We start from the raw sequence: 15,418 nt of genomic DNA on the forward strand, positions 1-15,418 counted from the left end.
ATGAGGGACGCTGTCCTGCAGCATCTGTTTGAGACAGAAATGAGGGACGCTGTCCTGCAGCATCTGTTTGAGACAGGAATGAGGGACGCCATCCTGCAGCATCTGTTTGAGACAGAAATGAGGGACGCTGTCCTGCAGCATCTGTTTGAGACAGAAATGAGGGACGCTGTCCTGCAGCATCTGTTTGAGACAGAAATGAGGGACGCTGTCCTGCAGCATCTGTTTGAGACAGAAAAGAGGGACGCTGTCCTGCAGCATCTGTTTGAGACAGAAGAGAGGGACGCTGTCCTGCAGCATCTGCGTGCTATTTTGACCAAAGACTGTCACAGATATTGCATATAAGTGTCTGGGAACTGTGTTAACTTGTGGAAAAGGGGTATAATATGTGACCTTTAAGACTTAACATACCAGCAGAGCATATGCTGTATACTGTCAACATGAGGCAATCATGGCGTTAGCCTTAACGTCGGTTAATACCTCATTTTGGGCTGTTGTCATGTGGATTAGTGAGCAAATACGACATACAATAAGTATAATGCGTGGGCTGTTTTCTTCCACGCATTACCAGCGTGTTCATTGCAAAGCAGCTAAAGACCTGAACGAACAGCGTCACTAGCCCAGAGAAGAAGTATGATATCTCCGTTCCGTGTTGTGGTGTTCATCATTCTCCACTCACCACTTTATGTGAGACATTCAAACAATTAGATGTCAGGATGCAAATGTAGCATCAGTATGCCTTTTATATCATTACCTCCTTAGCGTACAGGATGATGGATGCTGTATTACCGCTGAACTAGTCTTAGAATAGCGACACAGCTGCATTAAAACACAAGTGTGTAGACAGTTAGTATGGTGTATACACAAAGACAGAGAACACACAAACGCACACACTCACACAGAAATGCCATTTTGTTTAATCATGACTTTTACAAACACATTCCATATGAGAGCAGACGTTCCGTACGGGAGGCAGCGGAGGGGAGAGGCAGGTAGAGTAGGGATAAGGGGAAACACACAAACACATAACAATGTACACATGCAAATATTGTGTGTACATTTCAGGCTCATTTTATTTGAAAATGCAAACCATAGTTCTTTCACTGTATATCTTTTCTTCTATATTTTGATATGATGTAGTGGATGAGTAATATTCCCTTTTGGGCCGGACGCTGTATTAAACTGAGATCTGTAATATTCTAACATTAAAAATAAGAGATGACATGCATCTGGCTGACCCCTTCCCCTGAAACGCTCCATCAAATGCTTCAGTATGGAGAGCATAACCTTGAAATCCTCTTTTGATTTGAAACTCACAAAAAAAAAATTGTACAAGTATTAAAAATGATGAAACGTACTTTGAAACTCGCCCCATAACTAAGAAATCTAATTAATCTAATGTACCTTCATTCTCATTTAAAAGATATAGTCTTTTATTTTGAAACAAATCACGATGAGGCCAGAAATAAGTCAAAGAACAATGTTCAGAATGTGCAGCTGGGGGGCTCCGTGATATAACATAATATTTATATGTAACATGGGAACACAGACATGACGGTAGATCCTGGAGGTGCTGTTTTTCTCGCAGGAACAACTTAATTATTATTTTTTAATCATTATACTGTATTTTCTGAGTAACAAAGACAATTGATGAAGGAATTACACACCGACACATGCGTGCAGGTTTTAATATAAAATAAGAACGAGAGCCTGTAAGTGGCCATTAGTGGGTTGAGACCTAATATGAGCCAACACACTCAGATCCATATCAACTAAACAGACAGTTTGACACCCACAACAGTTTTAAAGAGCACAAACAAATGGGATATGACATACGGTTTAGCCTTTTGAAAATATGTCTCTGAATTCTGGTTGGCTGCTTCTGTAGCGTCTTCTGTGTATCTAATAATAAAGTGTATGTAAGATTTATATTGCACGGCAAAAACAAGCATGCAGAAATTGCATAAGTTCTTAACTATTTCTACAAAGGACTCTCTTTAACTTCAAGCATTTATTTTGCTGTAAACTAAAAAAAAAAAGCAATCGTTAAAATCGTCCAAACAAGCAATGTAGAAAATCTCTGTGGAGACTGAATTAACATTCTGCCAGCAACAGCAAAAATTAAAGATTCCACATTCATTTCTTGAGCAAAATTATTGAAGTGTTAACTTAGTCACTTATTCATGCATTAATCTTGTGAATATTTGATCAAGGAGGCTTAAGTGAGTAGTCAAAGAGATTTAAAATACAGCGACACAATCTGGGATTAAGAAGCTGTAAAACTGAACGCTATCTCCAACATCAAAGCCCACCATGATAGGTGGTCAATACCATAACCCTTACACAACAACAAATCCTTTATCAACTGTCCTTATTACACTCTAAAACAACTCAAGCTATGTCCGTTTTTTAAGGAATATATAAAAGTGAAAGTTAACTCTAAAATAAGGAAGCTGTTCATAAACTGTATTCAAGTATTCGAATGCTTGATTATTATAAAAGATCCTTTACTGAAACCTATACTTATGTAACCCATGAGTAGAAAGTATAAAATATGTATTAAATTCAGAAATCCTGAAATGAGCATGTTCCTTTATGAGTCTCTGCATATATAATTATGCTAAAAACACTAATGGAAAAAAACCCCAAGAGGTTCCAGCACATGTTAAACTTGATTTACGGTGTACTAGGAGTTGTACTAGGAGTATTTTATTGGCATATCACAGTTAATTGGGAATGCGAACATGCAAAATCGGCTTTTACGGACATAAAATATATTTCTAAGTCTTGCTGCTCATCTAAGGAGAAAACAGTTTGTAAAGTTAAAGTTATAAAGTTATTGAGACAAACTTCACACACACATTACAAGCACTCAAAATAGGAGTGCATGAACGATCTGTGTGTGTGTGTGTGTGTGTGTGTGTGTGTGTGTGTGTGTGGCACTTTCATGCTATATCTGTCTTCAATGAATTTAATCTAATTTACACAGTGCTCAGATATTACCGGGGTTCTATGAGGGGACATTAAATGATATAGAAAGTGTTGCCTTTGCCTTTGCAGCAGCATTACATCGCAACAGTCATTGCTGGCCTTTCAGTTGTGTGTGTGTGTTAGGAGCGTATACACAACACCCCCACACTCATAGTGTCTAATATCATTCAGTATCTACAGTTAACATTTTCTTTGATAAATTATTGTGGGGAAGATATTTATCTAGAAAATGTTTTTGTCGTGAAGGCAAATAACACTGTCTGAAAGTTTAGTAGAAATGGGACAGTTAAAAAACAGTGATATAAAGATAGAAAATGGGGGGGAGAGAGAGAGAGAGAGAGAGAGCGAGAGAGAGAGAGCCTGGAGGAATAATTAGTGATAATAACTTGATCCTCTCCAAACATAGAATACATCTAAACCCAAAACCAAAAGACAGAGATATGCTTAGAGATGATAGAAATCAAATGTAAGGAGTAGTGAAACACTCCTCTGGTATTGTGCGAGCGCATGTCTGTGTGTGTAGTGTAGACATGAGCAAGTGTGCGCCGGCTTTTCTGCCCCCTCATTAAAGAATGCTTTACTCTGGTAAATGGTCACGGCAAAAAACCTCAGTGTCAACAGGAGAGGTTGCCGCCATAGGCTTGGTCTGATACGCTCCTAGCACACACACACACACACACACACACACAGACAATAATACAATACCAATTTATGAATAGTACAAACTCACATTTAATTATTTTACTTTTGGTAAGCTCTCACACAACACCAGAGGTCTATTACTTTTGTCTTTGTTTCCGACACAGCAGACAAACCGGGTGTCAGCCGCTCCTGGTCCCGTGCCATTGTGCGTAGGACATTAGCGATTCACACATCAAAATCATAAATCAAGGGCACCTTTCTCCACAGTATAAAGGGGACAGAGAGTAACAGCCTCCTACTGGCTACCTGCTTACGCAGTGATTTTCAAAGTGGGGTTTGAGGACTTTAAAGTGTCTTCAAGGTTGTATCATGGGGTCCCCATAAAAACAATGGGGAAACGCAGATGCATGTGCTGTCTTGTATCTATCGGGGAGGGGGGGGTCTAACTTCTGAAGTAGAAGTCTCAAAATCCCGAAATCCTGGCAATAAAGGGTTAACAAACAACAACAACAGGATGAATAACAAATCGAACATGTACACAGGCTTTAACACACACTCATAGAATAATGTTTAGGCTACAGGCACACAGGTGAGTGGGAGTGGCTTCCTTTACATTTGAAGCTGTCCTTGATCTTCTTTTTATTCATCAGACATCTTTGGCATCACGAGCAGACATACTGACTATCTCACGCCTCTCTCATCGCCTTTCGTGCACTGAACACTCACAAACAGCATTTGTGTCACACGTGCATCGATCAGACCATTAGCGGGAAATACGTGCACGCCCTCACACACAGTGTGTTACCATGGCAATGCCTGCTCTTTAAATCACAAGCACAGACAGGAAGCAGATGGGGCAGTCATCTAAAATATATTTCTGCTTTAAGCAATCATGATAGTCTCATGGAGCAGCACAGCCAGATATGAGCATGTGTGAACTGTCACATAGATGTTAGCATCATGTCGCCACCACTATTTCACTGCATGACAAGGAAAGAGCTCTATAATAGTAATACTGCATGTTTCTATAATAGTAATACTGCATGTTTCATGTTTCTTACGGTTCGACAAAGAGAGTAGTTGACGGCGCGAGCGATTGCAGCGGCCCGATGCTCACTCATAGAACATATTTCCGTTGCCGTACTTGCAGTATTCTATTCTATTCTATTCATTTTTCATAGCACTAGTACCAAACTAATGTCGTCCTCCAGCGCTTGATTTTTGCACCCACGCACGGTTGACATTGTGGCACAGACGATGCCCTGACGTTTGCACCAACCCATTTTATAGTTGCATCATTTGAATAATTTCAGGGCTGTTGCTCTGAAGTTGATAACTTTAAAATGTGCATTTGATCATGCATTGACTTGCACATTTACATAGTGTATGAATGAACGTTTCACTGTCCAATAAAAAATAATGCTTTACGTTCATGAGCCGGAGTCTAAAGGTTGTCTTTGTTAACATTTACAGATGTTTGACAGCCTTTTTATCATTCTTATTCCAGCAATCCATGGAATTTACTGAAAACAACAACACAACCAATAACAAATCTTTCTGATAGGTGGTTAAAACATTCTCTACCATCAATTTGTCCACTTGAGTGTAGTTTGTTATCTACAACTAGTCTGTAGTCTATTAAAATGGACAGATACACATACATCCCCAATCTATTATTGAACAAAAGGCTCACGCCTCCGCTCAGCCCTTCGGGGAGGAATCCATCCCTCCATCCCAGAATAATTTCACACATCAGTAGATACACAAGAGAGAGAGAGAGAGAGGGGGAGAGAATGGTGGTGGTGGTGGGGGCACTCGGATGAAGAGAGGAAAAGAGAACAGAGAGGAGGACGATGAAGAATGTACAGAGTAAATATGGATGGGGTCACAGCTCAGTGCTTGTGGGAGGCCAAGGTGTCATGTGTGACAAAACAGCGATCAAAGGATCTTATGTCATCATGCACCCATGCACGACCCACACACACACACACACACACACACTCACTCACACACACGCTAAGGATAATCCTAATTCTACTGCAGAAACATTGAGGATGGGGAAATTCAATGCCAGTCTTGATTTCCTGCTAAAAAATTAAAAGAAGAATTGTATCGACACTCACTCATGAGCAAACATGTACATTCACAACCAAACGCAGACACACAGTCGACACAGCAAATAATTACTGGCTGCTTTCATTGCAGGCCTGTCAATAACACATTACCAGACTTCATGGGCAACATCTAGACCACAATTTACCGCACGCACAAACACACACACACTCACACGGGACTGAAACAATAAATTGAAAGCTTCAAGTCTGACGGCTGATTGCTCTGGAAATCCCACATATGAAATTGCGTTATGTGGCTGCTGTTGAAGCCTCGTCTACTTCTTTAAACGTCTGCAGTACAGGAAAATACAAATCTAAATCAAAACGATAAAAGAATCGCTTACGCTACAGCAGCTAGGAAATAATCAAACGCAATTATTTGGAGCTGTACACATCCCAAACAGACACAATGACTGAAACACATGCAGACATTGAAAGATATACGGTACGTGTCCGGGACACACAACGAGCCTACACAGGACTCCCCTCTGAGAGCAGCGGGCGAGGGGAGCAGCAGACACAATGCAGTGTTTAAGTATGCAACAAACTTCATGCCTGGGTGGAAGACGAGCTTTGAAGGAATCCACTGAGGGACACCCAACCTTGCCCTGAACTGAGCCTGCACCTCCTCTTCACAAAGCAAGTCATGGGAAGAGAGAAGGGGGGGGGGGGGGGGGGGGGTAATGAATATATGGCAAGTAGGAAAGGAGATTGGTCGAGAAAAGAGGGAACTGAGGCAGGAGAGGGAGCAATAACAAGGTGCTTTGCTCTACTCCCTGTACGGTGTGCACAAAGTTCTGCTCTTGGTTCTGCTTTTGTGTGGGAATCCCAAACCAGCAGCGGTCACGTTGTTCTACACACACACACACACGCACACACGCACACACACACACACACACACACACACACACACACACACACACCCTGTACTTAGCTCCATGTATGACCTTCATTGAGAGAATTGCATGAAAAATGTAATGACTTTGCTGGGAGAAAAACCACAGGCCAAATCAGCTTTGCATTGCATAACAATGCTAGACTCGGTAATCAATAACACAAACACACAGACACACATCCATAATGGAGTGCACAGCCTGCACATGGAGAAAATGTCTCAGCAGAGGCCGACCGCATCACAACGGATGGAGAACTGTGCAATGCATAACCAAGGAGCTATTGATGATAAATGTCTGCATCCATTTCCACCCATCAAACACTTCCCTAAGCTAACAGCGGAGTCTGGAACTACATGCAAGCGTTTCACACCCCACAAGTTGAGCTTGGGGTTTTCCAGCCCTAAGTAAAGAGTTCTTCTAAACCAATTTGGTCTCAATTTGCAATTTACCGGTTAGCCAGCAGCACAGTTTGAGTTAGTTACTGTTCATTCAGCAAATATGATGCGAATGTTTGGCCAACCCTGCCCAACAATAATGAGCGGTAGTCATGAGAATATGAGAAGGTTTAAAGCTGAATTTTAATGTTGAAGTAATAGTCCTTAAGTTACTTTAAAATAATTTGCTCTTCTTTGTGCATGAGCAGTCAGTTTTTCATGTTTTCCTCTTACGAGCAAAAATATGCTATGCAATCAACAGTTATCTATGGTTGCATAGCAACAACGTTAGGTTCAGATAGCAATCCTTAGCTCTATGTCCATAGGGCTTTTGAACTCAGCGGCAATCATATGTGGAAACATTCAATCTGCAGCCTCATGTCTTGGTGCATCGCCTCCAAGCTCTGTATAGTTTGAGACCCAGGAGCCCCTGATTCCAAAAATCCTGAAACCAGAGTTGTGTGGATAACAAAGCAAAAGAGACGACGACTCCTGAAACCGAAAGTACAGTCTGTGGGCTTTTCAGCTGTGAGTTCAGGTTGATGCGCCTTCTTTATGTCTCCGTGTCACAGTTTTAGGGTCCCCTAATGAAAAGCTGAGATTGTGTTTGGTTGCTTCCTCCTCATCGCTCAATGTGACATTAGCTAGAAATGAGTCGCCAACAAAAGGTTTGTCTCACTGACACGATATTTCCCTGCTGTGTGTGTCTCATTCCCACCTCGTTGGTGTTCCAGCGATGGCGCTCCTTGGGCAGAGAGGAACATTTGGGTAGACACTCCAGCAGCTTCTTAGGCAGGTAGATCTTCAACTGGCCCGGTTCATCTGGAGCGGGGGGGGGGGGGGGGGGGGGGGGTATTTAATCAGTCATACGTTTCAGAACACATCATCTGCATCAAATGCAAATACAAACTCTCCTTGTGTAGTATTATCATTTAGACAATTGAGTGTGTCAATATTTGCCATGTAATCTCAGAGAGTCCTGTGGTTAAGGCCTCAATTTGATATTTCCTGCCTCATTTTAGTGTTTTTAATTAAACACATTCTTTACTGGTGCTATATTGGTATTTTCACAGGGAAAAAAAACCACACCATTATTTCATTATGTGTCCTCATTTAGGTGTATTTGCACAAACATCTGTTCAGGAACTTGAAATATATAAATTAATTTTGTTAAACTAAATGACAAATCCAGCTGACCCATGTGTGGAGGAAGTGACATCGCACCTATTTTTGGGCAGGTGGAGGTGCATGGTGCACTTAGGGTCCACCCAGAAAGCCATTTAGATTAAGAAGAAGCCATTACCATAAATTATCCGTGCATTTGGGGGTTGGTAACCATCATGGCCAATAGCTTGGGAATCTCTTATCCCCTTTAAAAGCACTGTACTCTCAACAGTTTTATACAGACAATTTGGTAATGGAGTGGAGACTCCAGATTAGCTCCTCCTCAGAGGAATGAAGACAAAAATTATCAATGAATTGATCCCACTGACAACTAATGCCTGTGCAGTCAAAGACTAAAGTGGCGTATTTGTCCCAGAAATAGAACTCTAGTCTCGCTCAGCAACACTGTTGTGCTGGGTGACATATTCCTTTATTATTATGAACAAAGATAGTTGCATGTTTTCAGTCAGTATCTAATACACCATCATAACCAAATTTGCAGCTGAAAGTGGTCGGCAACAATGCACTCTTTATTCTGTCTAGATAATATATGTTTGAACCAATAGGTCCTAGATATTTAAGTAAACATTTACCATGTCTTTACAAAGCAGCTACACATTTGTGACCTTTCTTTAAAGATCCAACGCTGTCTCTGAGACGGGGAAGTATTTAAGTACTGAGAGATGGCCTAGCATTTGCCGGCTTTGGTCTTTTCAGGGGATTTGTTTACGATGACAAATATTTAGCTCACTCGATCCCTTTTCAGTGCAATAATGTGACTACTGGTGGAAGAACACAATAATAAAACAGGGAAACAAAGCAGAGCGAGACGTTTGTGTAGTTTTTGAAGGCGCATTAAGACTGTAACACCATCTGAAATATATGGCACTGCTGGAATAGCAGTGAAACTTTCCCCACTGCCTCGCGCGAGCAGACACCAAAACACTGAATAGTTGCTTATGAGGCAAAAATCCAACTGCACCTCAGGAAAATAGCAATTCACCAGTACAAAGTGTCCATACATAGATAGAGCCCCTGGTGTGTGAAGCTGTGAGTGTGCCTGTTTGTGAGTTCATGCCCAACGGGTGTGCTGCTTAGAAGTCAAAGAGAGCAAGCACTCAGAGGTTATTGATAAGCATTTGAGTAGAGGGCGTCCATTCATGACTCTCCTGGGAAGATAGGAATTATACTCTACCTGAGGGCAGATGACAGAGAAATGGAAAAAGCGAGATAGGTGGAACGGGAGAGTCAAAGTAGGAGACAGGAAGACGCAGGGAGACAATGAGCCAGGGACAGACAGTTAATGAAAAAATAAACTAAGGCAGACAGAATATTTAGAAAGTAATACATTTACAAGGACAAGAGGTGGAATATGGTGACACACAAAGAAGAAAGGGACTTGGTCAGGGTGTGTGTGTGTGTGTGTGTGTGTGTGTGTCTTCGTGTAGGTGTCTGAGTATTGTGTCAGTCAGAGGGGTGTTCAGGCACGTACGCTCACCCTAATCAATTATGCATTTATTAATAGAAGGCCTGAGAAGACAAAAAATCAAACAGCTGAACGCTGCAGCAGCTTAGTTAAACAGCTGAATGATGTAGTTTAGGTAAAGCCTAATTTCGTTTTTAGCAGCACCCCGTCTCTGCTTTGAATGCCAATCAGCGTTTAAACCACACCCCTCCCCCCTCCCCCTACTGTTCTGGAGAATTCTCATCGGAGCCTTGCCTTTGAAATAGACCAGAACCACCACATCAAACAAGCCCATTGCACATGCATATGTGCACGTGCGAACACCCACACATGCATGCACACCCACATACGCGTGCAAATCAACGAACGGCCATCACAGAATTTGCCTCAGAGAGGCTTTTTCATTTATTTTTTTTACATTGACCTTGGTAATCTCTTTCAAAGCACACCTTCATGGACAAGAACATCATCTTAAACAATCCTCACATTTGCTCTCACCACTGATGTACAAAGGAAGACCAACTTGGCAGATGTGTTGAATGCAGATTAGCTTTTACATCCCAAAGGGTTGCATCCAGTATTTCTAACAATGCTGAGCCAGGAATTCATCACTGTTTTATTTCAGAAATAACAAATAAAATCCCTCTAAGTACTGTCGCGATCCTCTTTTCCATCTGCTCCAAATGGCTCTCAGTGGAACTGCTCTATGGTGACATGGAGCAAAGACTCTTTTGTTACTGGATGATTCTAATGAATCATCCTGGGACATGTGGAAACACTTGAAAATTCACACTTATTTTTGAATCTGAAAACCGTTTTCGGACGTCGTGGTTTCGTACCCTCAGCAGTGAGCCACACTTTTATAGATCACTCGTTCAAAAGAGTGACAAAACCAGAATGTAAATATAGAGCTGGTGGCTCAAAGAGACACAGAGATGTGTGCTAAAAAGTGAAAATTGAGGGCCAAAGTGAAACATTGCTCTGGTATCCAATCAAGGCCATCATTTAGACTGGAATCACAGGATCACGGCCACAGACTGATGAATATTTTACCTCATAAAAACGTCATCTCCATATTTAACACAGAAACAAGCCAATGCCCTTGTGAGATGGCTGTCAGTTAATTATGAAACTCTCCTCAGTAACGAGAGAGAAAAATGCTCCAAATGCAACTCTTAACTCTCCCCCCACTGATATTAGGAGGCATCGGGGGAAATTTCCACATTTCGCCCCTTTTCGGAATGAAATTAATGTGACAGAAAGAAAGGCTCATTGCACAGCAGCTAGATAGAAGGGTGGCAGGGCAGGAGGGAGAGCCAGGGCATGGGGGGGGGCAGCAAATGAGATGAGTTAGAGAGCAGGAAGAGGGCTCGAGAGGCAAGAGGAAAGAGGGAGAGCAAGGGTAGGAGGGGGGAAGGGATGGAGAGATGGGTGTGCATGCTAATTTTATCATTCTGCTGATAAACTTTTCTTCCAGTAATCCTCCAGCTGGGACGTGAGAAAAGATACAAGACAGGGATAGGCTCGGCAAATCTCATCTTAAATTAAACCGCCATCCGAACCAGAATCCTCTGCTTAGTTCAGTTGTTTTTTTTATATTTATTGTGATAGTAAAAATAAGATGGTATGATGTAGGTATGAAACCATCTGCTGCTTTTGAAATGACAAATTGAACTCTGTGTGTGTGTGTGTGTGTGTGTGTGTGTGTGTGTGTGTGTGCGCGCGCGCGCGCGCGTGCGCGTGTGGGGAAGCGGTGTTACAGCATGTCCTTGCTTTGCTATACCCATCATTTCCACCTGCACCACCGTCTCACTAAGCAGTGTGTTTGTTTGCACAGCCTCATATCTATTAAATTCCCTTAAATTTGTCCCTCTAAAACACACACGCATGCACGCACACACACACACACACACACACACACACACAGCAGCAGCAGAGACATGCATCTCCATTGTGTCCTCTGAAATCAATAACCAATCACAGCAATCATTGCCTTTGTAGTCCCTCTAACACACCACAGCAATGACACGTTGCTACAAATACACAACCAGGCGGCGACCTCAGATTACACACTCCATCTCACTTCTGGTTTAACCAGGCCACTGAGGATTATAGATACATAATACCATGTGCACAGATTAGGTGTGACAGTAAACTACTGATGGCTAAAGTAAGTTCTGCCTCCTCTATGTCTATGTAGAGTAGTGTGTGTGTGTGTGTGTGTGTGTGTGTGCGTGTCTAACAATGTAGTGGCACGCATGAATAAACATCGTGTCGTTGAATGAAAATGGAATAAAGCCTTTTGGCGGGATGATGTGATGCAGCAACTGAGGTCTCCTTGTCATCTGCTCTGTAACAGATCACACACACACACACACACACACACACACACTCCCAGAGTCACCCTGGGCTACAGACAAGTGCGCACGTGCATGCACAAATAGTGTGAAGAGCATTTGTGTGTCTTACTGGTGTCAGTATCGTCACTCTTTGGAGGGGCGTGTCCTGTGTAACCGACTGCGATCCTGACCATTCGCTCTGGATTTCTTATCTTCTTCAGTCCTATAAAAAAAGAAACGGTGAGACAGAAAAAGACATGAGAAGATGCTCCAGACAGGTTCTCCTCCGCAGTTGCACACCTGACCTTAGGCTTCCGCCACTAAAGCCTGGAGTGCCCCGCATGAGAGCGGATCCATTTTCTGATCCACTAACTCGCAGCCATTGTGTTCGCTAATCAATCGGCCACAGTCGGCACACTGCCTCCATGTATGTGACTAACTTGCACCCGGCTTTAGTTTCTTTTCTCTCTCATCCTTTCTGTTTCCCTGACCACTGTTGCTATGCTACAAAGTAGACCAACCAGCGCAGAGGGAGATGGTCTTCATTTCTGTCTGCTGAATGTTCTTCTCATACCCACGAGTGTACTCCGCTGATCACGCCGCGCACATCTGCCAGGAAATGGAAAGAGTGGAACGCTGCGTCCAATTCATCGGGCTTTGATTCAAGCATCTTAGATTATTGCATCTGCAAATAACACTGAGAGGGCAATGGACAGTGTGTGTGTGCGTGTGTGTGTGTGTGCGTGTGTGTGTGTGTGCGTGCAGGTACAGTAGGGCAGGGAGATTGTTTTACATTTATGTGCCTGCTGATCAGACCATGGGCCAGCCTTCCTTTTGCCCACAGCTGCACTCCGCATGCCTGCATGCCTGCATGCCTGCATGCATTTTGCATGTATGGATGCTCACCTGAGAATATATTTCACAATTGCAATATATTACTTGTCTGGTTGAAGTAAATCAATAATTAGGTAGACAGAGCAATCTTGCTCATCATCACTCCCAAGTGGAGAGATGACTAAACAGTTCTGCCATTTCCAGAGTCAATTTACAGCAATCAGGAAAATCAATTAAACAAAACAATAAAATAAATGAGTACCGATTTATTTCTACACGACTTTCCACTGATGAGGAACACCTCTGGAAAACAGATTCTGACCACTTGGAAACGTTTTAATCTGGTTTATTTTAATAGATTTAAATGTGTTATTAAATCCTACTTATCTTTTTAATTAATTTTAAAACGCATTACCAATAACTAAAACAAGTTAACTTCATTCAATTAAAAGTAATTGGAAAAAAATGATGTGCAGATTTAATTATCACAGCCTTTCCTGTGTGCGTCTATCGGATCACCATTCCACTCACCAATTATACGTACAAATTAAATATATGTATATGAATCGAAATGAAATTATCTCGGACAGAAAGCTGACGTAATAAAATGACGCAAATTCAACCGGCTTTTTAACTGTTGAGTTTCAGCTGAGAAATGAAGGCGATACTGAGAATAGGCCCTTATGGGATGTTTAGAATGTAGGAGTCAGAAAAAAGAAAGAATCAATGAGTTTAGCTGGAGATATTGTCATGCCGCGACTTTTATCATTCTCAGAGATCTCATGAACAGCGTGAAACAAGGGTCTCACTGAGGGAGTAAAACTATATCATGAAATATGATATTCATGACCTGAAACGGACACACAGGCGCACACACACACACACACACACACACACACACACACACACACACACACACACTCCACCCCTACGCAAACATAAACAAGCACGCACGCGCACGCCATGACGGGATGAATCAAACGCCGGGTTGAGAGATTTGTTGTGAGTCGGTAGATTCAGGTTTCCTCGTGCTTAAAAGAGGGCAGAGATAAACACGCGCGCGCCCACGCGCACGGAGAGCGTCTGAATTCCTTCAGCGAGAACAACTCTCATCCTTCCTCATCCCGTTCCCTCTCATGGAGGAGACACCGGAGGGACCCCCCCCCCCCCGCTCCACACAGTCGCTGCTTCAGCACCAGTCCGGACGGATGAGAAGATGCTCAGCGCTCGGCCAGGACCTCCGTCCCCCCTCTGTCCCCCCTCCCCCCCCCCTCTGTCCCCCCTCTGTCCCCCTCCCCCCCGTCCCTTCATGGCTTCGTATCGACCCCAAATATCAGGATTCTGCCGCCTGAAATAAAATCCGTTATTCCTCTCTTACCTTCCGGCTTGTTTTCGGCAGCCATTTCCCCTCCGCCGCGCGCCTCATCCCTCCTCCTCTTCCTCCTCCTCCTACTAGACCTACTGGTGGCGGTGAAGGGGGGGGGGGGGGGGGGAGGCACGCGCGTGCACCGAGAGGACAGCTCAAGGAGGGGGGTGGGGCTGAGATGAAGGGGTGGCGGGGCGAGCCTGCTGCGTTCAGTGAGACGATTGGACCAAACGGGGATCCGTGATGGTGACTCGCGAAGTGATCGATCCCTCCCTCTGTTTCGTCCAGTTGGCCACGCCCCCTGTCGCGCACGCGCAATCTGCCTCACGTCACTGAAAAACGTCTGTATTCGAGGACACCTTGACAGCCTCCCACAGCATCATCATCATCATCATTCTCATCATCGCCCCCCCCCCCCCCCCCTTCGTGCGCTCATTTCTTCACATGAAACTTCTGATAAACCCGATTTAGGATCGCGTCTCGCCTCAAACTGCGAACCTTTCCGGACGGTCCTTTGTGCAGGCGGCGTCGGGGTTATTATGGTCTGGCGCGCCGCTGCCTCGTCCCAGCGCTGAAGGCCGCGGTGCTGAAAGGACAGCTCCTCTCGCCGGTGCGCTCAGACGCCGCTTCCCGTCTGGGACCTGCGGGAGAGAAATAGAAAGCGCGTCTCTCGTTTTGTCTCTTTCAAACGAAATAAAATATTTGTCTTATATTGACACTATATCATTGTACACCAGATTATCCCTTTTAAATAGTGGAATTTAATCTAGACCACATTTTTTTATTTATATTCAAACACACTCCCACTATGAGAAACCCAAACCCAAACCCAGCTGGTGCCTTCTCCATTTACTCTTACTTGTGAGGCGTGAGGATCTGGCTCTCGGCTGGACGAACCTTTCACAGAAATGTTGTCAGCATGTCTGCCTCAATCTCCACGTGGATCTTCCCACAAGTTTGCATGCAGAGAGCCGTTGAGCCGTCTATCAGCTTCCACTTTAGCTGCTCCGGGGTTGTGGAATCGCCGGCGTTTGTCTTTCCGTCAGTCTGTTAGCAAGATAACTCAAAAGTTATGGACAGAAGTGGAAGACATTTTCAGAAGATGTTCGGACTGTTACCAGGAACAGATGATAACATTTTGGTGATGATCCAGAAGAGATCCTGGATTATGGATCG

The 15,418-nt window shown here is 43.5% G+C and overlaps 1 protein-coding gene across 1 annotated transcript in view; it reads right to left on the reverse strand.

The window, feature by feature from the left end:
- LOC137898358 (calmodulin-binding transcription activator 1-like) overlaps positions 1-14,279 on the reverse strand; it is a 40,300-nt gene extending 26,021 nt beyond the window's left edge. Inside the window, exons 1-3 of the mRNA XM_068742386.1 lie at positions 14,255-14,279; positions 12,173-12,265; positions 7,793-7,896 (exon numbers count right to left, since the gene is read on the reverse strand). Of these exons, the coding sequence (XP_068598487.1) occupies positions 7,793-7,896; positions 12,173-12,265; positions 14,255-14,279 (222 nt within the window). The remainder of the gene's footprint in view (positions 1-7,792; positions 7,897-12,172; positions 12,266-14,254) is intronic.
- Between the last annotated feature and the right edge of the window lie 1,139 nt (positions 14,280-15,418).

This window comes from Brachionichthys hirsutus, chromosome 8 (assembly GCF_040956055.1).
Source record: "Brachionichthys hirsutus isolate HB-005 chromosome 8, CSIRO-AGI_Bhir_v1, whole genome shotgun sequence".
Classification (NCBI taxonomy): domain Eukaryota; kingdom Metazoa; phylum Chordata; class Actinopteri; order Lophiiformes; family Brachionichthyidae; genus Brachionichthys; species Brachionichthys hirsutus.